General features: G+C 45.4%; 2 protein-coding genes across 5 annotated transcripts in view; one reads left to right on the top strand and one right to left on the bottom strand.

Annotated features, from left to right (window-relative positions):
* Positions 1-1,096, bottom strand: part of LOC144592991 (uncharacterized) — a 119,600-nt gene extending 118,504 nt beyond the window's left edge. For all 4 annotated transcript variants that reach the window (XM_078398405.1, XM_078398407.1, XM_078398404.1 and 1 more), the window contains exon 1: positions 900-1,096. In XM_078398405.1, coding sequence (XP_078254531.1) covers positions 900-1,008 — 109 coding nt within the window. In that variant the 5' untranslated portion in view covers positions 1,009-1,096. The remainder of the gene's footprint in view (positions 1-899) is intronic.
* Positions 1-24,109, top strand: part of LOC144592990 (protein NDRG1-like) — a 94,842-nt gene that overhangs the window by 1,308 nt on the left and 69,425 nt on the right. The window contains exon 2 of the mRNA XM_078398403.1: positions 19,678-19,761. Within this exon, the coding sequence (XP_078254529.1) occupies positions 19,687-19,761 (75 nt within the window). The 5' untranslated portion in view covers positions 19,678-19,686. The remainder of the gene's footprint in view (positions 1-19,677; positions 19,762-24,109) is intronic.

Here is a 24,109-nt window from a genome sequence, read left to right as displayed (position 1 = left end):
GGGAGGAAATGCACGCAGGTTTTGAGGAGACGGTGCAAACTCCAGACAGACAGCAGCCAGGGTGAGGATCACACCCGGGTCTCTGGCACTGAGGAAGCAACTCTACGGCTGCGCAGCATGTGACTCTCCATTCCCTCGCCTCGACAGCTCAGTTATAGTGTAAACATGGGCCGGCCATGCATGATTCCCTTGCCCCTCACTCCCGAGTAGATGCGGGTTGTGCCCGGACTGTGGTGGATCCTCTGGACCAGCAGCGCCCAGCGACCCTCGGCAGCGCTCAGTACAAGTGAACCACAGCTAGTCCGGGGCAGCTCCTCTGTCGCAGTGATACACACAGAGCTGGGGTAACATTGGGGCCGGACACTGTATTGTCAGTGTGGGGACACAGTGCTGTCCATGTGGTCAGTGTGGGCACACAGTGCTGTCCATGTGGTCAGTGTGGGCACACAGTGCTGTCCATGTGGTCAGTGTGGGGACACAGTGCTGTCAGTGTGGGTACACAGTGCTGTCCATGTGGTCAGTGTGGGTACAGTGCTGTCCATGTGGTCAGTGTGGGGACACAGTGCTGTCAGTGTGGGCACACAGTGCTGTCCATGTGGTCAGTGTGGGTACAGTGCTGTCCATGTGGTCAGTGTGGGGACACAGTGCTGTCAGTGTGGGGACACAGTGCTGGGGTACCTCAGCGGGTCAGGCAGTCCTCGCTGTCCCGGGTCACTGGGCGCAGACGGGGCTCACGCTGCGGGTTCCAGAGAGAGAGGGGGGAGTGGGGGCAGGTGGGGGGGGGAGTGAGGGCGCAGGGGGTTAGTGGGGGCAGGAGGGCAGTGGGGGTGGGGGGAGTGTGGGTAGGAGGGGAGGGTGGGGGGGGGGGAGGGCAGTGGCTGGGCTGCGCGGCGCCTCACCTTGTCCGGAGTTGAGGTGCTGGAGTGAGCGGGTCGGGCTGCGCCGGGCAGCGTGTGTGGAGGACGAGGCGACTGAGTTTCTGCTCGGTGCAGGTTTGTGGACCGTCATGTCCTGTGGTAATCCGCCCACTTAAGTGTTCTGTGGACCTGGACGTTATCCTGCTGTAATCTTGGCATTCCCGCAACGTGTGGGGAGGGGGGGGGCACATGGTGTGTGGGGCCACATGTTTTGGGGACATGTGTGGGGAACCTGTCTGGGGGACATTTGTGGGGAACATATGTGGGGGGAAGGCGTCTATGTGCGAATGATCGATCGAGGCTGCTATTGGCCGGAAGACGAGAGGGGCGCGGGCACGAGGGGGCGTCCACGCTCGCCACTCACACGTCAATGTAATGAGGTCCTTTTATTATAGACACGTTGTGAGCCGTTTGAAGCGCGCGGCCGCTGGGCGGTTGGGGGTTGAAGCGCGCGGCCGTTGGCGGTTGGGGTTTGAAGCGCGCGGCCGTTGGCGGTTGGGGTTTGAAGCGCGCGGCCGTTGGCGGTTGGGGTTTGAAGCGCGGGGCCGCTGGCGGTTGTGGTTTGAAGCGGCGGCCGTTGGCGGGGGCGGGATCAACGGGCGTCGCTGCCTGCGCGCGGCCTCCACGTGCCCACTGGTGGGGGCGGGGTCACGGCGGCGCCCCCTTCCCTCATTGGCCGAGGCGGGACAAGGGCGCGGCGGTCTCGGTAAGAAACATCAACGTGCCCGCGCCCTGTACACAACGTGCCCGCGCTTTGTACACAACGTGCCCGTGGCCTCTACACAACGTGCTCGCGACCCAACGTGTTCGTGGCCTCTACACAACGTGCTCGCGCCCTGTACACAACGTGCCCGTGGCCTCTACACAACGTGCCCGCGCTCCAACGTGCCCGCGCCCCCTCTACATAACGTGCCCGTGCCCTCTACGCAACGTTCCCGCGCCACAACGTGCCCGCGCCAGCGACATAACGTGCCCGCGCTCGCGTCACAACATGCCCGCGCCACAACGCGCACGCTGCACAAAGTGCCCGCGCCCGCGCCACCACAACACCCTGGCTGCGCTGAGAACCATCCCCGCATCAGTGGCCGCGGGCTGACGGCGGCGAGTCGGTGAGAAACGGCAGCGGGGACATGGCTGGCTGTGGGTGATGAACGCCAGCGTCTGTCGGTGACAATACAGCGGCCGAGAGCTGGCGGCATCAACATCTATCCCGGGTCGGGCTCTCCCCGCCACAAACACCAGTGACAACATCGCTGACTCAACACCTCACCCCCGCTCTCAACATTCCCGCCCCTCCCCACAATATCAGCCTGTTTCCACGGACAACGTTGGCGATCTCTCTCTCCAACATTAGTGATCTCTGTCTCTATCTCCAACATTTAGCGATCTCTCTGTCTAACATTAGTGATCTCTCTTTGTCTCCAACATTAGTGATCTCTCTCTCTCCAACATCAGTGATCTCCCTCTGTCCAATATTAGTGGTCTCTGTCCAACATTAGTGATCTCTGTCTCTGTCCAACATTAGTGATCTCTGTCTCTGTCCAACATTAGTGATCTCTCTCTGTCCAACATTAGTGATCTCTGTCTCTGTCCAACATTAGCGATCTCTCTCTGTCCAACATTAGTGATCTCTGTCCAACATTAGTGATATCTCTCTGTCCAACATTAGTGATCTCTCTCTATCTCTGTCCAACATTAGCAATCTCTCTCTCTCTCTTTCTCCAACATTAGTGATCTCTCTATGTCCTTCATTAGTGATCTCTCTCTGTCCAACATTAGTGATATCTCTCTGTCCAACATTAGCGATCTCTCTCTCTGTCCAACATTAGCGATCTCTATCTCTGTCCAACATTAGTGATATCTCTGTCCAACATTAGTGATATCTCTGATTAGCATTAGTGATCTCTCTCTGTCCAACACTAGTGATCTCTCTCTCCAGCATTAGTGATCTCTCTCAGTCCAACATCAGTGATATCTCTGTCCAACATTAATGATCTCTCTCTCTCCAGCTTAGTGATGTCTCTCTCTCTGTCCAGCATTAGTGATCTCTCTAGTCTCCAACATTAGTGATCTCTCTCTCCAACATTAGTGATCTCTCTCTCTCTCCAACATTAGTGATCTCTCTCTCTCTCCAACATTAGTGATCTCTCTCTCTCTCCAACATTAGTGATCTCTCTCTCTCTCCAACATTAGTGATCGCTCTCTCTCCAACATTAGTGATCTCTCTCCAACATTAGTGATCTCTCTCTCCAACATTAGTGATCTATCTCTGTCCAACATTAGTGATCTCTCTCTCTCTCTGTCCAGCATTAGTGATCTCTCTCTCTGTCTAACATTAGTGATCTCTATCTCTGTCCAACATTAGTGACCTCTCTCTCTCCAACATTAGTGATCTCTCTCTGTCCAACATTAGCGATATCTCTCTCTGTCCAACATTAGTGATCTCTGTCCAACATTAGCGATCTCTCTCTCTCTGTCCAACATTAGTGATCTCTGTCCAACATTAGTGATCTCTCTCTGTGTCCTACATTAGTGATCTCTCTCTCTGTCCAACATTAGCGATCTCTATCTCTGTCCAACATTAGTGATCTCTCTCTGTCCAACATTAGTGATCCCTCTCTGTCCAACATTAGTGATCCCTCTCTGTCCAACATTAGTGATCTCTATCTCTGTCCAACATTAATGATCTCTCTCTCTGTCCAACATTAGTGATCTCTCTCTGTCCAACATTAGTGATCTCTGTCCAACATTAGTAATCTCTTTCTCTGTCCAACATTAATGATCTCTCTCTCTCTCTGTCCAACATTAGTGATCTCTGTCCAACATTAGTGATCTCTATCTGTCCAACATTAGTAATCTCTCTCTCTGTCCAACCTTAGTGATCTCTCTCTCTCTCTGTCCAACATTACTGATCTTTCTCTCTGTCCAATGTTGATGATCTCTATCTCTGCCATGATCTGTACTGGATGGGGTCCATTTGGGAAGAGAATGGAATAATTGGGGAAAGTCCGCATGGCTTTGTACAGGGCAGGGTTTGTTTTTGGAGCTTTTTGAGGAGGTGACCAAGGTGATTGATGAGGGTAGAGTGGTGGATCAGTTGCAGACAACATAAGGTTTGGTGGAGTTGCCAATAGTGAGTTTGTCAAAGGATGCAACTGTATATCAGTTGGAAATTTGGACAGAGTATTGGCAGATGAATTTTAATTGTACAGGGGGTAAAATGATGGAGTTGGCAGGTTAAATTCAAGAGGAGCATGTTCATAATATGGTTTGACCCTTAGGGTGATGTACTGAGGGGTCTGAATCCATTGCACCTCAAAATTGTCAACACAATAGACACAAGGTGATCAAAGACGTTTGGGTGGTGAATGTACCTACATGTCTCTTAGTAAGACATTTGATAAAGTCACTGATAGGCTGATCCAGAAGTTTAAAACAGGATTAACGATTACTTGGTCGTATGGTTTACTGAAAGTATTCGGGCTGAGGTTTGGTATCACAAAATGCTGGAGTAACTCAGCAGGTCAGGCAGCATCTAGGAGAGAGTGACGTTTTGGGTCGTGACCCTTCTTCAGACTGATGTCAGGGGGGCGGGACAAAGAAAGGATATAGGTGGAGACAGGAAGACAGTGGGAGAACTGGGAAGGGGGAGGGGAAGAGAGGGACAGAGGAACTATTAAAGTTGGAGAAGTCAATGTTCATAAAACGTGGTCGTAGAGTAGGAGGGCAGGAGAAATTACAGAGGGGGAGCAGCGAGAGAGCATGTTGCTAAACTCTCGTCGAAGAGAGGAGGAGAACTTCTTCAAAGTAGACATACCTTGAGGAGAAATCGCAGTGGAGCGGCAAGTTGTGTAAGAAAATAACTGCAGAGGCTGAGGTTTGGAATTAATGGAGTTCCATTGGGATCTGTGCTGGGACCTCTGCTGTTTGTGTGATGTTATTAAGTTTGCAGATAACACCAAGATTGCTGGGGTTGTGGGCTGTGAGGAAGGCTGCCTAGGGTTACAGTTTAGCATTTTACAGATACAGTAGGATGTTGACCAGATGACCAGTTACAGAAATGGGCAGAGAAATGGCAGATGGATTTTAATCCGAGCAAGTGTGAGGTGTTGCACTTTGCGAGGTCAAATATAAGGGGGGAAATTACAATTAATGGCATGAGCTCAACAGCATTTTTGTACAAAAGGATCTTGGCGTTCAAGCCCATAACTCCCTGAAAGTAGCTACAAAGGTAGATAGAGTGGTAAAGAAGACATGGTATGCTTGCTTTCATTGGTCCAGGCGTAGAGTATCAGAGTGAGGTAGTCATGATGCTGCTTTATAGGACTTTGATGAGGCCACATTTGGAGTATTCTGTGCATTTCTGGTTGGCCTATTACAGGAAGGAAGTAGATGGTTTGGAAAGGGTATGGATGAGGATTATCAGAACGATAGGCACAAAACCCAGTGGGACAGGCAGCATCTCTTGAGCGAAGGAATGGGTGACGTTTTGGGTCAAGACCCTTCTTCAGATGCCTGGATAAGGGGTTATTAGCTAAAGGAAGAGGTTGGACAGACTTGGAATGTTTTCTCTGTAATGTTGGAGGTTGTGGGAACATGGACTTGCAGTTTGAATTTCACTTTAAAACCTGCCTCCAATTCACCCCCCGCTCCCCCAGCAGAACATCTCCGATCTGAAGCACAGCTGGATTTTTATATAAACTATCCTTTTATTATTTTTGTCTTTTTTTGTTTTGGGATTATTCTTATGGCATGTTCCTTGGATCTTTATTCATCTGCCAGTGGGAACTCTTTCTCTCCATCTGCACTGATTCAATTCTGCATAATTGAAAATACTTGATGTAAATCTTGGATTTGATAACTCCACCTTCTCTTGTTTTTTTCCCTGTAACTAAGCAGGCCTCATCCCTGGAGTCATTCTGGGGAATCTGGACTGTATTGTCTTAATGTTTTCACTTGACTGATTTCTCAACCAGCCGTGGCACACTCGTGATTTATTCTAATACACCCCAGGTCCTCTATTCTTGTAACCGTTTGGGTATTGTGCCCTCTAGTTTATATTACTGCTTCTCCTTGTTCCTACTGCAGTGTAAATTTGCACACTGTGTTGAGTTTCAGCTCCAAGACTTTGATGTACCACCAGCTTATCCATATTCTCTTGCATTCCTCTGACCTACATCCTGTCAAGAAGTTGGAAGTGTGGTCCTGCACTAATATCCTCCATATCTAACTGAGATTAACCTCCTAGCATATGCATTAATAGTATTGCTCTTATGGTTACGTCCTGGGGAAAAGTAGAAAATCAAGTTAGTTAAATAGTTTTAGACTTCAGTCTGGTGGCTTTTTATTATTGCTTATTCAAATTATTATACATTTGAAAATTTTGCAGAAAGCTCAGTGCTCTTATTTTTAAACTTGTATGTTTATTGATTCTATATTTTCATATTTCTTTACAATATAGAAAGAGACCTTGTGGCCCATTGATGCTGTTCTGAGACTCAGAGCAACCCGATTACCAGACAATTTCCCCCCGAAAATATTGTCCCTCAGAAGCTCCTGAATTACTATTTGGATTCTTCTACCACTCACATGCATTAAATGTATTTTTCAGTGGTGAATTAACATGTCAACCAGCACTCGGTCACGTGTTTGGTATGTGGGAGTAAACTGGAGCACCTGGGTATAATTCATGGGGGCCGAGGAAGGATACAGGCTTGTTTTTTTTAGAATTTGGAAGACTAATTACAGCAGTAAAAATAAATTGAGTGGATTTCAGCAAAGCACCAAAAATGGCTATGGTAGATAAAAGATAGCATAGATAAACCCATGGTGGAAATGTCAAATACCAAAGGGCATAACTTTAAGGTGAGAGGAGGTAAGATTAAAGGAGATTTGAGGAATGTTTCCTACGCAGAGAGTAGGCGCCTGGAGAACGATGCAAGGGGAAGTGGTGAAAGCAGATACGATAGTATTATTTCAGAGGCATTTAGCCAGGCACATGAACAGGCAGAGAATGAAGGGATGCAGCCCATGTGCTGGCAGGTGGCATTAATTAGGTGAGCATCATGGTCAGCATGAACACCGTGGACTGGGAATGGGAATGGAGTGCTGTACCACTCGATGGGAAAAGTCAGTTTGGTGGGTATGATGGGATTTTTCATAGATAGCAGAATTAAGATCCAAGAAGCTTGTAAGTTATTAATAATTTAATAGCAGTAAATAGGGAAGTGGTGTTGATGGGTAAACCCACTCTTATTGTTAAGCATAATAATCAACAAATGAGGTATGACTGTATAATGTTAAAAGCTACAAAAAATGAAGGAAACAGTGGGAATCTGTTGTTTGAAATTTGAATACAACAAAACGTGAATAAGAAATAGATGAGGTTAAAAAAATATGTTGCCTTGAACCACAGTAGCCCTTGTGGTGAAGTTACTCATGATGGTGCTGTAGGTAAAGATTTTCACAACTTTTGCTCCAAAGTGTTTCCAGTTGGAATGACGTCATATGCAAAGGGAGGTAATAAGATTTTATTGTTGGAAATTATTGTTGTCGGATAACGGAAATTCGCCCATACAGAATTAACAAATGTCTACGAAAAATCTGAGATACAGATAAAAATGTGCTCTCGGAATATGGGTGTCAACCATTACTCTTTCTTGTCCACTCTCATTTCATGACGCATGCACAGCAGACATGGTTTCACTTTACCAAGAATAGTGAAACGGATGGTTTTCTGGGAATGTGACAACCCCCAGTAAATGCAGGAGTCGCCTCCATATCATTGTCTGTACCTTGTCCAAGCCCAGCAGCAACAGCTGGGCATTTTCACTTATTCATCAGACGTGTAGGGAACTGAACTGAACTGCTTGTTGAAGGTGTTTGGACATTGAGCAGCGTCTGAAAGGATTTCTGTTGAGACGGTTAATTTGCAACATTTATTTAACCATATAACCATATAACAACTCCAGCACGGAAACAGGCCCGTTCGGCCCTACCAGTCCACGCCGACCACTCTCTCTGACCTAGTCTCATCTACCTGCTCTCAGACCATAACCCTCTAATCCCCTCTTATCCATATACCTATCCAATTTACTCTTAAATAATAAAATCGAGCCTGCCTCCACCACTTCCACCGGAAGCCCATTCCATACAGCCACCACCCTCTGAGTAAAGAAGTTACCCCTCATGTTACCCCTAAACTTTTGTCCCTCAATTCTGAAGCTATGTCCCCTTGTTGGAATCTTCCCCACTCTTAAAGGGAAAAGCCTACCCACGTCAACTCTGTCCATCCCTCTTAAAATTTTAAAAACCTCTATCAAGTACCCCCTCAACCTTCTACGCTCCAAAGAATAAAGACCCAACCTGTTCAACCTCTCTCTGTAGCTTAAGTGCTGAAACCCAGGCAACATTCTAGTAAATCTCCTCTGTACCCTCTCCATTTTGTCGACATCCTTCCTATAATTTGGCGACCAGAACTGCACACCATACTCCAGATTCGGCCTCACCAATGCCCTGTACAATTTTAACATTACATCCCAACTTCTATATTCGATGCTCTGATTTATAAAGGCAAGCATACCAAACGCCTTCTTCACCACCCTATCCACATGAGATTCCACCTTCAGGGAACAATGCACAGTTATTCCCAGATCCCTCTGTTCCACTGCATTCCTCAATTCCCTACCATTTACCCTGTACGTCCTATTTTGATTTGTCCTACCAAAATGCAGCACCTCACACTTATCAGCATTAAACTCCATCTGCCATCTTTCAGCCCACCCTTCCAAAAGGCCCAAGTCTCTCTGTAGACTTTGAAACTCTACTTCATTATTAACTACACCACCTATCTTAGTATCATCTGCATATTTACTAATCCAATTTGCCACACCATCATCCAGATCATTAATGTAAATGACAAACAACAGTGGACCCAACACAGATCCTTGGGGTACTCCACTAGACACTGGCCTCCAACCTGACATACAATTGTCAACCATTACCCTCTGGTATCTCCCATTCAGCCATTGTTGAATCCATCTTGCAACCTCACTATTAATACCCAACGATTTAACCTTCTTAATCAACCTTCCATGTGGAACCTTGTCAAATGCCTTACTGAAGTCCATATAGACAACATCCACAGCCTTGCCCTTATCAATTTCCCTGGTAACCTCTTCAAAAAATTCAAGAAGATTAGTCAAACATGACCTTCCAGGCACAAATCCATGTTGACTGTTTCTAATCAGGCCTTGTTTATCCAAATAATTATATATATTGTCCCTAAGTATCTTTTCAATTAATTTTCCCACCACAGACGTCAAACTAACAGGTCTATAATTGCTAGGTTTACTTTTAGAACCTTTTTTAAACAAAGGCACAACATGCGCAATGCGCCAATCTTCCGGCACCATCCCCGTTTCTAATGACGTTTGAAATATTTCCGTCATAGCCCCTGCTATTTCTGCACTAACTTCCCTCAATGTCCTAGGGAATATCCTATCAGGACCTGGAGACTTATCCACTTTTATATTTTTCAAAAGTGTCCGTACCTCCTCTTCTTTAATCCTCATAATTTCCATCACTACTCTACTTGTTTCGCTTACCTCACATAATTCAATATCCTTCTCCTCGGTGAATACCGAAGAAAAGAAATTGTTTAATATCTCCCCCATTTCTTCCGGCTCAGCACATAGCTGTCCACTCTGACTCTCTAATGGACCAATTTTATCCCTCACTATCCTTTTGCTATTGACATATCTGTAGAACCCCTTGGGGTTTACTTTTACATTACTTGCCAAAGCAGCCTCATATCTTTTTTTCGCTTTTCTAATTTCCTTCTTAAGATTACTTTTACATTCTTTATATTCCTCAAGAACCTCATTTACTCCCTGCCGCTTATATTTATTGTATATCTCCCTCTTTTTCCGAACCAAGTGTCCAATTTCCCTGGAAAACCACGGCTCTTTCAAATTATTATTCTTTCCTTTCCACCGAACAGGGACATAAAGACTCTGTACTCTCAAAATTTCACCTTTAAATATCCTCCATTTCTCTATTATATCCTTTTCATAAAACAAAAAGTTCCATTTCACTCCTTTTAAATCCTTTCTCATCTCCTCAAAATTAGCCTTTCTCCAATCCAAAATCTCAACCCTTGGTCCAGATTTGACCTTCTCCATAATTATATTGAAACTAATGGCATTGTGATCACTAGACCCAAAGTGCTCCTCAACACATACCTCCGTCACCTGACCCGTCTCATTTCCCAACAGGAGGTCCAACACTGCCCCTTCTCTGGTAGGTACCTCTACGTATTGCTGCAAAAAACTATCCTGCACACATTTTACAAACTCCAAACCATCCAGTCCTTTAACAGAATGTGATTCCCAGTCTATGTACGGAAAATTGAAATCACCCACAATCACTACTCTGTGCTTACTACTAATATCTGCTATCTCCTTACATATTTGCTCTTCCAATTCTCGTTCCCTATTTGGCGGTTTATAATACACCCCTATAAGTGTTGCTAAACCTTTCTCATTTCTGAGTTCCACCCAAACAGCCTCCCTAATCGAGCCTTCTAGTCTGTCCTGCCAAAGCACTGCTGTGATATCCTCCCTGACAAGCAATACAACACCCCCACCTCTTGCCCCTCCGATTCTATCACATCATGACTCTAGCCACGTTTCCCATTGATTTCAGTTTCACTGTCCTCTTGGTCTTAGGATAATCACTGTCCAGTCTTCCATATTTCATGAAATTCACTGTTTTGAGGAAATTTGGAGACAGATAATGCTAATGGAACCCATATTTGATGGAACACTTTCAATATTCATATTTGAAGGAACAAAAAGGGAAATGGAGGCTCTGGTCAAGAGTAAGAAATAGGCATGGGGCAGATACACGCAGCTGAGATCCAGTGCATGCCTGGAGGAATTTCAGGATCAAAGATGCAAGCTGAAAGAAATCATGAGGGCAAAAAGGGGACAGGAGATAGCTCTGGCAGATAGCATTAAGGATAATCCCAAGAGATTTTATAATTCGATAATGGGGAACAAGGGTTACCAGAGAGAGAGTGTGACCCCTCAGAAATCAAAATGGTCAACTCTGCATGGAGCCACAGGTGATGGGCAAGGTCCTCAACGAGTATTTCTCCTCTGTTGTTATCGTGGAGAAAGACATGAGGACAGGAACTTGGGGCAGTCTATAGAAGTGTCTTGAGAGCAGTCAATATTACGGTTGAAGAGGTGCTGAAGTTCCTGATGCATATGAAGGTCGATAAATTTCCCTGGCCTGATCAGGTGTGACATTGGGCCATTTTCTGCCGATCACATACTTCAGTGCTTTAGACTTCAGAGATACAGTGCGGAAACAGGCCCTTTGACCCAACTAGTGAACACTAGCACTATCCTACACATTAGGGACATTTTACAATTTTTACTGAAGCCATTTAACCTACCAACCTGTACATCTTTGGCTTCCCAAAACTGAGGCAGAATGTACAGAAAGATTGTGGTGGAGGTATCCGAGATACCGCTCAAAGATATGCTTGACTAGACCATGGCACTTTATGAGAAGAACTTTGGTGCACGCACTCCCAGTCTTGTTATTGTTTGAATCTGGCACCAGGGTGGTCTGTAGGTTCACACACAAAATGCTGGAGTAGCTCAGCGGGACAGGCAGTGTCTCTGGAGAGAAGGAATGGGTGATGTTTTGGGACGAGACCCTTCTTCAGTCTGTAGGTTTATTGTCTTGCCAAAAGAGTGCCTGTCAATCAATTTTTAAAGGGCAATTGAAGAGCCAACCACCTTGCTGTGGGACCGGAGTTACACTGAGAACACTGGGGAAGAATATAGTAGGACAACAGTGAAGGGGTTTGATTAATGCAAGCATGTGGTGGTTGTATTACAGATGAGCATTTTTTAAATACAATTTTTGAAAAAATCAGTTTCTCGGCCACCAGTGGATTCTATTTTGGAATCTTTAATGCAGGGTTTTTGGAGTACTAGTCATGATGTGAATGGTTTGTAAACTATTCAGTGATTCTTCCTCAATGATGAGAAATTGAGAAGCAAAAGGTGTCCTGAAGCACACCACTGAATTCTCGTGCACAATTACTACATTTGTTCAGGAAAGAAAACTATAAAGCCATGCTGACTGTCTCTAATCAGTTCCTGCTTATCCAAATGCTGGTGGATCCTGTCCCTCAGAATCCCTCCAACCAATCTCCACCACTGAGGTCTGTAGTTCCCAGCTTTTCTTTGATGCCCCGCTTAACTAAGGGCAACGGCATTAGCCACCCTCCAATCTTCTGAGTCTTCGCATGCTAACGGTTCCACAAATATAAATATAAACAGACTGAGTACAAGAATGAATGACCATTTTGTTTGATGGCTCCAGTGTGACTAAATTGGCAGCTGTCTTAGCCAAAGGAATTCAGTGACCCATACTAAATTCTTACCAATTTTTCAGTGTAGGATGTTGTTTACATTGTTCAATGCACATGCAAACATCTAACAGTGCTATTTATTATAGAAGCAGAAATGACAAGTTGGAATTGCTTAAGATCTCTGGAGTGCATAGCCAGTAGTTTTTCCATGTCATTGGTTTGACAGTGTGGTTAAGCATTAATTCTGGACCTTAATTACATTGAACCTGATGCATTTATATTGTTGGAGACATCCATTTTGCATATTGTGACAATTTTAGTTCAAATATCCCTAGACAGGAATTGCGAGACCATCTGTAGGGGCAGTTTGTATATCTGACCTCGCTAGCATAAAAGCAGCATCTGAAATTCTCTGTATGGACAAATGGATTAATGTTTGGGTCAATGGCATTGTTATTGTCCTCTTTTACAATACAAAAATGTGCATGATTGTGCCTTCCCAGACGGTGAGTATCAAGTTGGGATTGAGCTTTCAAAGCTGAAGCAGATAATGCTTGGCTTGATGGTCACATGTAAACATTTGGCAGATTTGCTGTAAGATATACACCGGTAACAATAATGCTGGTTGGTCTTTGGATATTGCCAACCCAGTTTACATTGGAATAATTAATAGCCAGCATTATATTCATAGTGATCTGTAGAATACAACCAACCGTATAATGTTTCATTGAGTCATACAGTATGGAAACCGGCCCTTTGACCCAACATGCCCACACTGACTAACATGCCTCATCTCATTCAGTTTAGTTTATTGTCACGTGTACCGAGGTACAGTGAAAAGCTTTTGTTGCGTGCTAACCAGTCAGCAGAAAGACAATACATGATTACAATCGAGCCATTCACAGTGTACAGATGCATGATAAGGAAATAACATTTGGTATTTAGTACAAGATAAAGCCAGTAAAGTCCGATCAAAGATAGTCTGAGGGTCACGAATGAGGTAGAAAGTAGTTCAGGACTGCTCTTTAATTGCGGTAGGATGGCTCTGTTGCCTGATAACGGCTGGGAAGATGCTGTCCCTGAATCTGGAGGTGTGCGTTTTCACACTTCTGTACCTTTTGCCCGATGGGAGAGGGGAATGGCCAGGGTGTGACTTGTCCTTGATTCTGCTACTGACCTTGCCGAGGCAGCGTGAGGTATAAATGGAGTCAATGGAAGGGAGGTTGGTTTGTGTGATGGTCTGGGCTGTGTCCATAATTCGCTGCAATTTCTTGCAGTCTTGGATGGAGCTGTTCCCAAACCAAGCTGTGATTCATCCCGATAAAATGCTTTCTACGGCGCATCTGTAGAGGTTGGTGAAAGTTGTTGGAGACATGCCGACCTTCCTTAGCCTTCTGAGGAAGTAGAGACGTTGGTGTGATTTCTTGGTTGTTGCTTCATTATGGGTGGTCCAGGAGAAATTGTTGGTGATCTTTACTCCTAGGAATTTGAAGTTTTCAACCATCTGTACTTCGGTGCCTTCAATGCAAACTAGGGTATGTGTACCCCTTCGCTTCCTGAAGTCGATCACTATCCCCTTTGACTTGCTGACATTGAAAGAAAGGTTGTCTCAACTGCAGGACCTGAGGTTCTCAATCACCTTCCGGTACTCCGTCTCATCATTATTTGATATCAGTCCCACAGTGGTGGTGTAGTTTGCGAATTTGTAGATTGAATTAGATTTGTACAAGGCTGCACAGTCATGGATGTACAAGGAGTAAAGAAGGGGTTTGAGAACGCTTCCTTGCGGAGCACCAGTGTTGAGGATTATCGTAGAGGATGATTTGTCACTATCCTCACCAAGGTCTGTTGGATAGGAAGTCGAGGATCCAGTTGCAGAGATGAGTGCTAATAACAAGTCCTGCGAGTTTGGTGATGAGCTTGGATGTTATAATGGTGTTAACGGCAGAGCTGTAGTCTATGAATAGGAGTCTGACGTAGGTGTCCCTCTTATCCAGATGTTCAGCGATGTGTATAGAGCCAGGGTGACGGCATCGTCCGTGGACCTGTTGTGGCGGTAGGCGAACTGCAATGGGTCATCAGACTGACTTCCTTTCTCCCCCCCCCAACCTCTCCTTTCCACTCGTTACTTTAATTTCATATTTCATATATCTTGTGTCTTGCAACATGTATCATGTAAATAAAGTTCTATCGTATCGTAAGATCACCCCTCTTCCTTTGTTCCAAGGAATAAAGTCCAAGCCTGCTCAACCTCTCGCTTGAGTCCTATCAACATTCTCATAAATCTTCTCTGCAGCTTCTTTCCAGCTTAACATCTTTCTTATAACATGTTGCACAGAACTGAACACAATACTCTAAATGTAGCCTCACCAACATCTTATTTAACTGCAACATGCGTGCCCAACTTTTATACTCAATACTCTCTGACTGATGAAGGCTAATGTGCTGAAAGCCTTCTTGACCATCCTATCTACCTGTGATTCGACTTTTAACGAACTATGTACCTGTTGTAGAATTCTCGGCTCCACAACTCTCCTGAGAGCCCTACCATTCACTGTGTAGGTCCTTCCCAAAGTGTAACACCGCGCACTCTCTGTATTAAATTCTATCATCCATTACTCAGCCCACCTGACAAACTCGTCAAGATCCTGCTGCAATTTTTGACAACCATCTTCACTATCTTCAATACCACTTACTTTAGTGTCATTTGCCAACTTGCTAATCATGTCTCTGCATTCTCATCCAAATCATTGATATAGGATAACAATCAGCAATGGGCCCAGCAACCACACCTTTTGGTCACAGTGCCTCATCGTTCCTGGACCAGTCCAGTTTACCGTCCAGGTAAACTCCAAGGTCTTTGTACTCCTTGGTAAACTGCACATCCACACCCTTGATGGATACGGCGTTCAGGGGGGGTTCCTCTCCTCCTAAAGTCCTTGTCTTGTCCTAACTCCTTAGTCTTGTCGGTGTTAAGCTGCAGGTGATACAGGCCAAACCACTCAACAAAATCGTTGACTATATCTCCGTATTCAATTTCCCTCCCCTTACTGATGCAGCCCACAATTCCAGAGTCATCCGAAAATATCTGCAGGTGACAGGAGTCCAATTTGTATCTGAAGTCCGAGGTGTAGATGGTGAACAGGAGGGGAAAGAGGACTGTCCCCTGTGGGGCCCCTGTGTTGCTTACTGCCACAGTTCTGTAGCCTGACATGTTGTGAGCATCCAGTCAGGTAGTTGGTGACCCAGGACACCAATGGATCATCCACTTACATCAAAACAAAGGGGAAATACTCATTGAGGACCTTGCCTTGCCTTACTCCTTGCCTTAATCCTGTGGCTCCGCACAGTTAAAGGCTTTGATTCTTGAGGGTTCCCTTTCTCCCTCTGGTTACCCTTTATGTACATATAACATCTGTTAGGATATCCGCAATGTCATCTGCCAGAGCAATCTTCTGTCCCTCTTTTCCCTCCTGGTTTCATTTTTTAGCACACTCCTAGGTTCCTAAAACTTCTCCAGGAATACACTTGATCACATTTGCTGATACTTGATCCATGCCTCCTTCTTATTCTTCCCTAAACCGTTTCCTTGATTCTTTTTTAGCTCAAACCAAACTGCTTCTATCCTTGATCTCTTTCTTTTACCCACTCTCACCCCGGTAACTGAATATTCTTTTTAATCATTACCGCTGTACCTAGCCTTTCCATCCTAAACACTTTGCATCCAGGAATATATTTTCTTTTAAAGCCAACACATCCATCCTTTCCATTTGACTATCTGTACCCGTAGCCAGCTGGTCCGGTCGGCATCAGCTCGAGTCTCCTCAAGTCCTGTGCAGACCAGCTGTGCGGAATAGTGGAGAACGTCTTCAATCTGAGCCTGAAACTGGGGAGAGTTCCACAACTGTGGAAAACATCCTGCATGGTACCGGTACCAAAGACACCGCACCCGAAGGAACTCCACAGCTACATGCCGGTGGCACTGACATCACACCTGATGAAGACACTGGAGCGACTGGTCCTCGCCCATCTCCGCCCCCTGGTGAGACCATCAATGGATCCGCTGCAGTTCACCTACCAGACTCGCATTGGGGTGGAGGACGCCATCATCTACATACGACACAGAACTCTTTTGCACCTGGAGAAGCCTGGTAGCACTGTGAGAATCATGTTCTTTGATTTCTCCGGTGCGTTCAATACCATCCAACCTGGGCCTCTGGGGGGCAAGCTGGAGCACACAAGAGTGAATTACTACCTCACATCCTGGATTCTGGATTACCTCACCAACCGACCACAGTGTGTGAGGACAAAGGACTATAGAAACATAGAAAATAGGCGCAGGAGGAGGCCATTCGGCCCTTCGAGCCAGCACTGCTGATCGTCCCCAATCAATACCCCGTGCCTGCCTTCCCATATCCCTTTATTCCACTAGCCCCTAGAGCTCTATCTAACTCTCACTTAAATTCATCCAGTGATTTGGCTTCCACTGCCCTCTGTGGCAGAGAATTCCACAAATTCACAACTCTTTGGGTGAAAAGGTTTTTTCTCACCTCAGTTTTAAATGGCCTCCCCTTTATTCTTAGATTGTGTGGCCCATGGTTCTGGACTCCCCCAACATTGGGAACATGTTTCCTTCATCTAGCTAAACTTGGGGAAAACCAGGGAGATGGTGGTGGATTTAGATTTAGATTTAGAGATACAGCGCGGAAACAGGCCCTTCGGCCCGCCGAGTCCGCGCTGCCCAGCGCTCCCCGCACATTAACACACACTAGGGATATATTTCTTCCTTCCTTCCTGCTTATCTTTATTTTTATTTATAATGAATGTCTCTTGCTATCCACTTTGCTGCTGTAACACTGCAAATTTCCCCGGTGTGGGACAAATAAAGGAATATATTATTATTATATTATAGTTTACCAATCTATTTACCACACTCTGCGCATTCACTTGCTTTGTAAACTAAATTTGGTTGTTACAGTACTTCATTTCCATTTTCACTGACCCCATTAAAATCATTGGTGATCTTGTATCTTTGTGCTGCCTTTGCCTTTGTTTTTCCTTCCTCCAGATGAATCTGTGAACTAGCCACATTTCCCCATCTCCACCCTTTCCGCCTACCACAGAGACCGTTCCCTCCACAACTACCTGGTTAACTCATCCCTTCTCACCCAAACCACCCCCTCCCCAGGTACCTTCCCCTGCAACCGCAGAAGATGCAACACCTGTCCCTATTCCTCTTCCCTCGACTCTGTCCAGGGACCCTGACAGTCCTTTCAGTTTAGGCAGAGGTTCACTTGCACCTCCTCTAACCTCATCTCCTGTATCCGTTGTTCAAGATGTGGACTCCTGTACATCAGCGAGACCAAACGCAGACTGGGCGATCGTTTCGCGGAACACCTTCGCTCAGCCCGCCTGAACCAACCTGATCTACCGGACACTTTAATTCTCCTTCCCATTCCTACATAGACCTTTCTGTCCAGGTCAGAGTGAGGATAAACGCAAATTGGAGGAACATAATTTCATATTTTGCTTGGGGCTTACACCCCAATAGTATGAATATTGATTTTTTTCTCACTTCAGGTAGCCCCGGCATTCCCTCTCTTTCTATCCCTCCCACACCCAAGTCGCACTAGCTTCTCATTTTCACCCTACAAACAGCAAACAATGGCATGTTTCCTTTATCATCATTACTTTTTTGCATATCTTTCATTCATTGTTCTTTATCTCTCCACATCATCGTCTATATCTCTCTTTTCCCTTATCCTTATCCAGTCTGAAGAAGGGTATTGACCCGAAACGTCACCCATTCTTTCTCTCCAGAAATGCTGCCCATCCCGCCCGCTCAGTTACTCCAGCTTTTTGTGTCTACTGTGAACTTTTATGCAGGTGTGCTCTGTCCTTCCTGACCATGCTGGACAAAGACCAGAGTTAATGATAACCAGACTATTTGCCTTTTTTGTTTTGAAAAATACTCCCTCATCTGAACTTCTTTTGCTTGCAACAATGTATGTCTCTTTTCTCATTGTGTGAAACCTAAACAGTCTTAAATTCAACTGTTATTGCCACAAATCAATATTATAATATCAATCTTTGCTTTGACGGTGCTCTCATTCTCTGATTCATGCCAAATACATGGAGGTGCGGCTGACAGTGAGTGGCTCGTTCTTCGCATGACTGATGTGTGCTGAAGTTAAACTGCTTCCACCTAGAGCGAGAGGATTTGAGTATAGGAGCAAGGAGGTCCTACTGCAGTTGTACAGGGCCCTGGTGAGGCCGCACCCCGAGTATTATGTGCAATTTTGGTCTCATGTGAGGAAGGTGCTATTGAGGGAGTGCTGTGTAGGTTCACCAGGTTAATTCCCGGGATAGCGGGACTGACACGATGAATGGATTGACAGGGCTTGTATTCACTAGAATTTAGAAGGATGAGAGGACTGAGATGAGGAAAACGTTTTCACCCAGAGAGTTGTGAATCTGGAATTCTCTGCCACAGAAGGCAGTAGAGGCGAAATCACTGGCTGTATTTAAGAGAGAGTTAAAAATAGCTGTTTGGGCTAACAGAATCAAGGGAAATGAGGGAAAAGCAGGAACAGGGTACTGATTCTGGGTGATCAGCCATGATCATATTGTATGGCAGTCCTAGCTTGAAGGGTCGCATGGCCTACTTCTGCACCTACTTTCTATGCCTAGAACATTCAAGACTCCATCAGATACAATATGCTCAACAGTAAAGTTCCAGCAAATCTGCAATATTAAACATACAAGTAATTAAGAAATCCAGTGTGGATTCCATTCAGAGGGGGTGAGGTTGGAGTGGGTAAGGGGATAGAGAAGTCGAGTCGGTCATGCACCGGCAATTGGAAAAAAGGTCTAGAGAGGGTGGAAGGTAGTCTGAAGAAGGGTCCCCACGTCAACAATTTATGTTCTCCAGGATGCTGTCTGACCCGTTGAGTTACTCCTGCATTCTATGTCTATTTAAAATTAAGAACCCCGTTGAAATAATAAATTCTTTTTTTAAACCATTGGAGTCTCCTGCGCCTAATGAGGCATTGGCTGAATCATTATCTTGGAAACACTAAGCTAAGTCAATATGCAGAAAAATTGACATGATAAAAGCTGTCTCTGCACTGTTTCTGCCAATTCATCAAATATGTTGCACAAGCCTCATCAATGTACTATCCTGTGGGACTGTCATGGACAATCTTAGAGCAACAAGATATAGGTAAACAACAACTCAGCTTGTGAAAGGTTTTACATTGAGCTTCAATTTTTGTATCTTTGCATTGATATGACAAAATTCATATAGGAATGTAAACATTTCCATTCATTCATTGTCATCCATTTTGTATTTTTCTTTGTGCCCCTTAGAAAGTGTGCATGATGGCTCTACGTGACATCTCCCTCTTAGAAGTCAGACAGGTCCTAGTAGAGAATGCTGGTTTCTCTGAAACGGTAAGAAAGTGTTTTTTTTCTGACAGCTGTTTTGGGAGGAGAATATCTGAAAGATTATAAATTAAGTGGTTTTTAATCAATACCAAAGTGCAGGATAAAAATGCTTCTCGACTGGAGCTTTTAAATATGTACAGAACCTTAGGGTCATGTAACACCAAAAGGTTATCTGGTCCATGCCAGCCAAAATTGATTAAATGATTGAAAGATAAAGGCCCTTCAGCCCATTCAAGTCCATGGCACCTGTTGATAACGCGTTCACCCTAGTTATGTTATCCTGCTTTCTCATCCACTCCTTGCACACTACAGAAAATTTACAGAGGCCAATTAACCTACAAACTCGCACGTCTTTGGGGAGTGAGAGGGAGTCATTTCCGGAGGTGCTGCCGTGGCAGATGCCTTCTGGAGGTGCCGCTGAAAAGCCGAGGCCAGAGCCTCGCAGCCTGGGCCTTGCGGATCAATGAAGCCCACGGCCATCGGTGCCTGGGTCTGCGGAGCCCGTGGCTGGGGCCTGAGTCTGCACCACAGATGTGTCCGGAGAGGACCCGCCAACGATAGTGAAGTGGTCGCTGCGGCGGTCGATGATGGCGTCGACCAACGGACGAGGACAAACCCGCGGAAGTGAGGATGCTGCTGCCGAGGGAAGGAACAATGGAGGATCCGGCGTGGGGACCGCCGTGAGGGAAGGGGAGGAACAATGGGGACCCAGTGTGGGGGGACCACCATGAGGGAGGGGGAAGAACTGTAGACAATGGAGGACTCAGCCTGGGGGAGACCGTAGTGAGGGAGGGAGGGGAAGAATAATGGGGGTGGGGGGGATTAGTAACTTTGTAAGCACCCTTTATGGGCGACTATTTGTATACCTTGGATATGCAAGCAAAGAATTTCACTGTGACTTGTCACATGTGACAATAAAGTATTCAATTCAAAATCAAAGCCGGAGTAGGGAGAGAGTGCAAACTCCACCGAGACAGCACCCGAGGTTGGCATCAACCCCAGTTCTCTGGTGCTGTGAAGCAGCTGCTCTACCAGCTGCGTTGTTGTGCCGTCCTGAAAAAAATGGAGCTTTAAGGCTAATCCCATTTTTCAGATCTTGGTCATGTTATCACAGTACCTCAAATGCTTGTCCAGGTATTTATTTTAAATGTAGCATCTACAACTGCAAACACTTGTTTTACATTGTAGAAGGTAGACACAAAATGCTGGAGTATCTCAGAGGGCAGGCAGCTCTTCTCTGGAGAGAAGGAATGGGTGACGTTTCGTGTCGAGACCCTTCTTCAGACCTGACCCGAAACTTCACCCATTCCTTCTCTCCAAAGATGCTGCCTGTCCCACTGAGATACTCCAGCATTTTGTGTGTTCCTTCAATTTAAACCAGCATCTGCAGTTCTTTCCTACACATTACATTGTAGAACTTTGCTCTCTGGTTAAAATATTTCCTCACAATGTAATCCTTCCCCCTGTTCCTTGAAATTAATGGAACCCCCCAAGGAAAAAGGAAAAGAGGTCGCCCCAGGAACAGCTGGAGAAGGGGTGTCCAGGCAGAAATGTCTGGGAGTGGGCTCAACTGGGGGGATCTTGAAAGAACCGCCAACAACCGAGTGAGGTGGAGGATATTTGTCAATGGCCTGTGCTCCCTTGAGGAGCCACGGGCTTAAGAAGAAGAAAGGAAATAGGCTCTTATTCATGTGATGTCCAGACTGCTCACATTAATATACCTTGAGCTTCTACGACTGAAGAAAACATCCTTTGACTAGCAATCCTTTTCTGTGGTAACTAAACTTCTTTGACCTGAAATCCTTTCAAAGCAACATCCTCAAAGTGGCTCTGCACCCTCCTTATACTATTACACTTTTCCTGTACAGAGTATTCCCTAAAATGACCTAATCATGTCTTCTAGGTCTTCCATGAACTCTCTACTCTTCTATTTTGTGCTCTCGTCAATAAACGCAAATCCTTTATCCAGTTCCTACTTTTTAAATCTGCCAGTCTACTGCCATCCATGATTTGTGGATATGTCCCCCTAACTTCTCTCTGCATGTCTCTACCTCCTCAGTGTTTCCCTGTCTTTTTTTCTTTCCTCAAATGTCTTGTTCTCACTTCTCTGAATTGAATCCTCTTTGTTGGGTCCTTGGTTCACATTTTGTAGTGTATAACTGCCTTTCTCAGTATCAATCACATGATTAGTTTTTGTACATTCTGCAAACAGCACCACAAAGAGCAAGGATAGGGCCTCTCACAGAGCCTTATGGAATCTCAAACACACTGTTTGAGTCACCACAACCTGTAAAACCTTATTGCTGCCCAAATCTTGAATTCAATACACTTTTCTTGAGTTCTTATTTCTCTGATAAATCTATTGTGAACTTTACCACTGTAAAGTCGTGTGGTGGCGCTGCGCAGCAGCTGCCAGTCACCTGCAGTCCGTTTGTCTTTTTTTTTTTTTTTGTCTTTTGTCTTAATTGTAAGTGTTGGATGTGATGTAATCTTTTTTGTGGTTGTGTACTATGTTTGGGGGGTGGGGGGGAACTATAAAAATTGTCTCTTCCGAACGGAGATGCAACCTTTTTTCTGGGTCGTGTCTCCGGTCACGTTGCGGCCTACCATCGGCCAAACACCTGGAGCTGGTGGCCTCCAGCTGGGACCACCTGGGCTCTGGTTCGCAGAGCCCGCGGACTGTACTCACCACCTGCAGAGCTAACTGGCTGTGGTGGTGCTGCGAGTGCGGTTGCGACGCCTTCGGAGGCTTCGGCCGCGGGTCCTGTGGACGTCTGAAGCTCGCAGGTCCCTGGGTGGGGGCCGATTTCGGGAGCTCCGGCAGTGGCAGCGTCTTCGTCCACCCCAAATCGCTAGGCTTGGGTCGGCCCGCTGCGGACCTTTCACCGACCAGCGCCCGCGGGACTTTCCACCGCCCAGCGTCGGGAGCCCCGACCGCCCCAACGTGGCAATTTCGACTGCCTGACCGTGGGAGAAGACAGCAGGGAAGAGAGAAGACATTCTGGCCTTCCATCACAGTGAAGAGGTGACTGGAGGAGACTCACTGTGATGGATGTTTTTTTGTTTTATGTTGGTTTTTGTGATTGTGTGTTTATTGCTTTCTTTTTATTGCCTCTCATTGTTAACTGGGTAACATAATTTCGTCCAAAAACGTGCTTTTGTATGACAATAAACGTACTTTATTATTTATTGTTATTTATAAATTGCATGTTGATCACCATGCTGATTGTTTCTGGTACAATAATTCAAACCATTCCTTTTCAATTTGTTTTCTCTGAATTTGCTAACAGAATTTGTTAAATTAGTGCAAAGATTTGGTCAAAGTTCACTTAGACCAAATCTTTTCCTAAAGTGGAAAATTTCCTAAAGTGGAAATTTAGGACAAAAATATTGAACCCTATAATATTCTGTGCCCTTTCTCCAATACAATATGATACAATACAATATATCTTTATTGTCATTGTACAGGGGTACAACGAGATTGGGAATGCGACTTTCATACGATGCAATAAATTAATTAGCTAATCAACATAAATTTAGACAACCCAGAGAAACAAAATTAGAAACAGTTTTAAAACAGAATAAAGTGCAAATAGGTCTGTGCCAGGTCACTGTGCGTTGTGACCATCCGACTCAGCAGGACCGGTTCAGAGCAGCTATGGCCCTGGGGATGAAGCTGTTCCTGAGTCTGGAGGTGCGGGCGTAGAAGGCCTTGTAACATCTGCCAGATGGTAGAAGTTCCAACAGACTGTTGCAGGGGTGTGAGGAGTCTTTATGAATGCTGGTGGCTTTCCTGAGGCATTGTGTATTGCTCCTATAGCAATGTTGCAGTCAGGAAGCTATCTATAGTTTGAAACTCCGTAGAGAGCCTCTGGGTGTGTGCTAGTACATTTATGTTGACATGCAGAAGTCAAAGATGAGTTGCAGATCCAATACCTGTGCAGGTGTGCTGAGCTGAGGAGCCAGACTCATTTGGTATCCAGTTGCTTGACTTCATACCATGGGTGGATGATATATATGTAGTGTGAACCTATTCCTTTGAATGGGATTGTTGCTCTTTCTTTTCCAAAAGGGTAAGATGTAATTTATTATACAGGTCCTTGACGAGCACAACATCTAGGTTAATGTGTGCAATTTAGTCTCTTTTCCCAAGGATAGTGGGACTGATGTACCAAGAGAGAGTGGATTGACTAGGCCTTTGAGTTCGAAGAATGAGAAGAAATAACCAGGAAGTATAAGATAACATTATTTAACTTTCAATAATAACTATGATGTTAGACACAAAATGCTGGAGTAACTCAGCGGGCGGGACAGGCAGCATCTCTGGAGAGAAGGAATGGGTGATGTTTCGGGT

The sequence above is a fragment of the Rhinoraja longicauda genome, chromosome 4 (genome assembly GCF_053455715.1).
Source record: "Rhinoraja longicauda isolate Sanriku21f chromosome 4, sRhiLon1.1, whole genome shotgun sequence".
In the NCBI taxonomy this organism is placed as follows: Eukaryota; Metazoa; Chordata; class Chondrichthyes; order Rajiformes; family Arhynchobatidae; genus Rhinoraja; species Rhinoraja longicauda.
The sequence above is the reverse complement of the archived record's forward strand: the minus strand, read 5'-3'. Positions and strand labels throughout refer to the sequence as shown.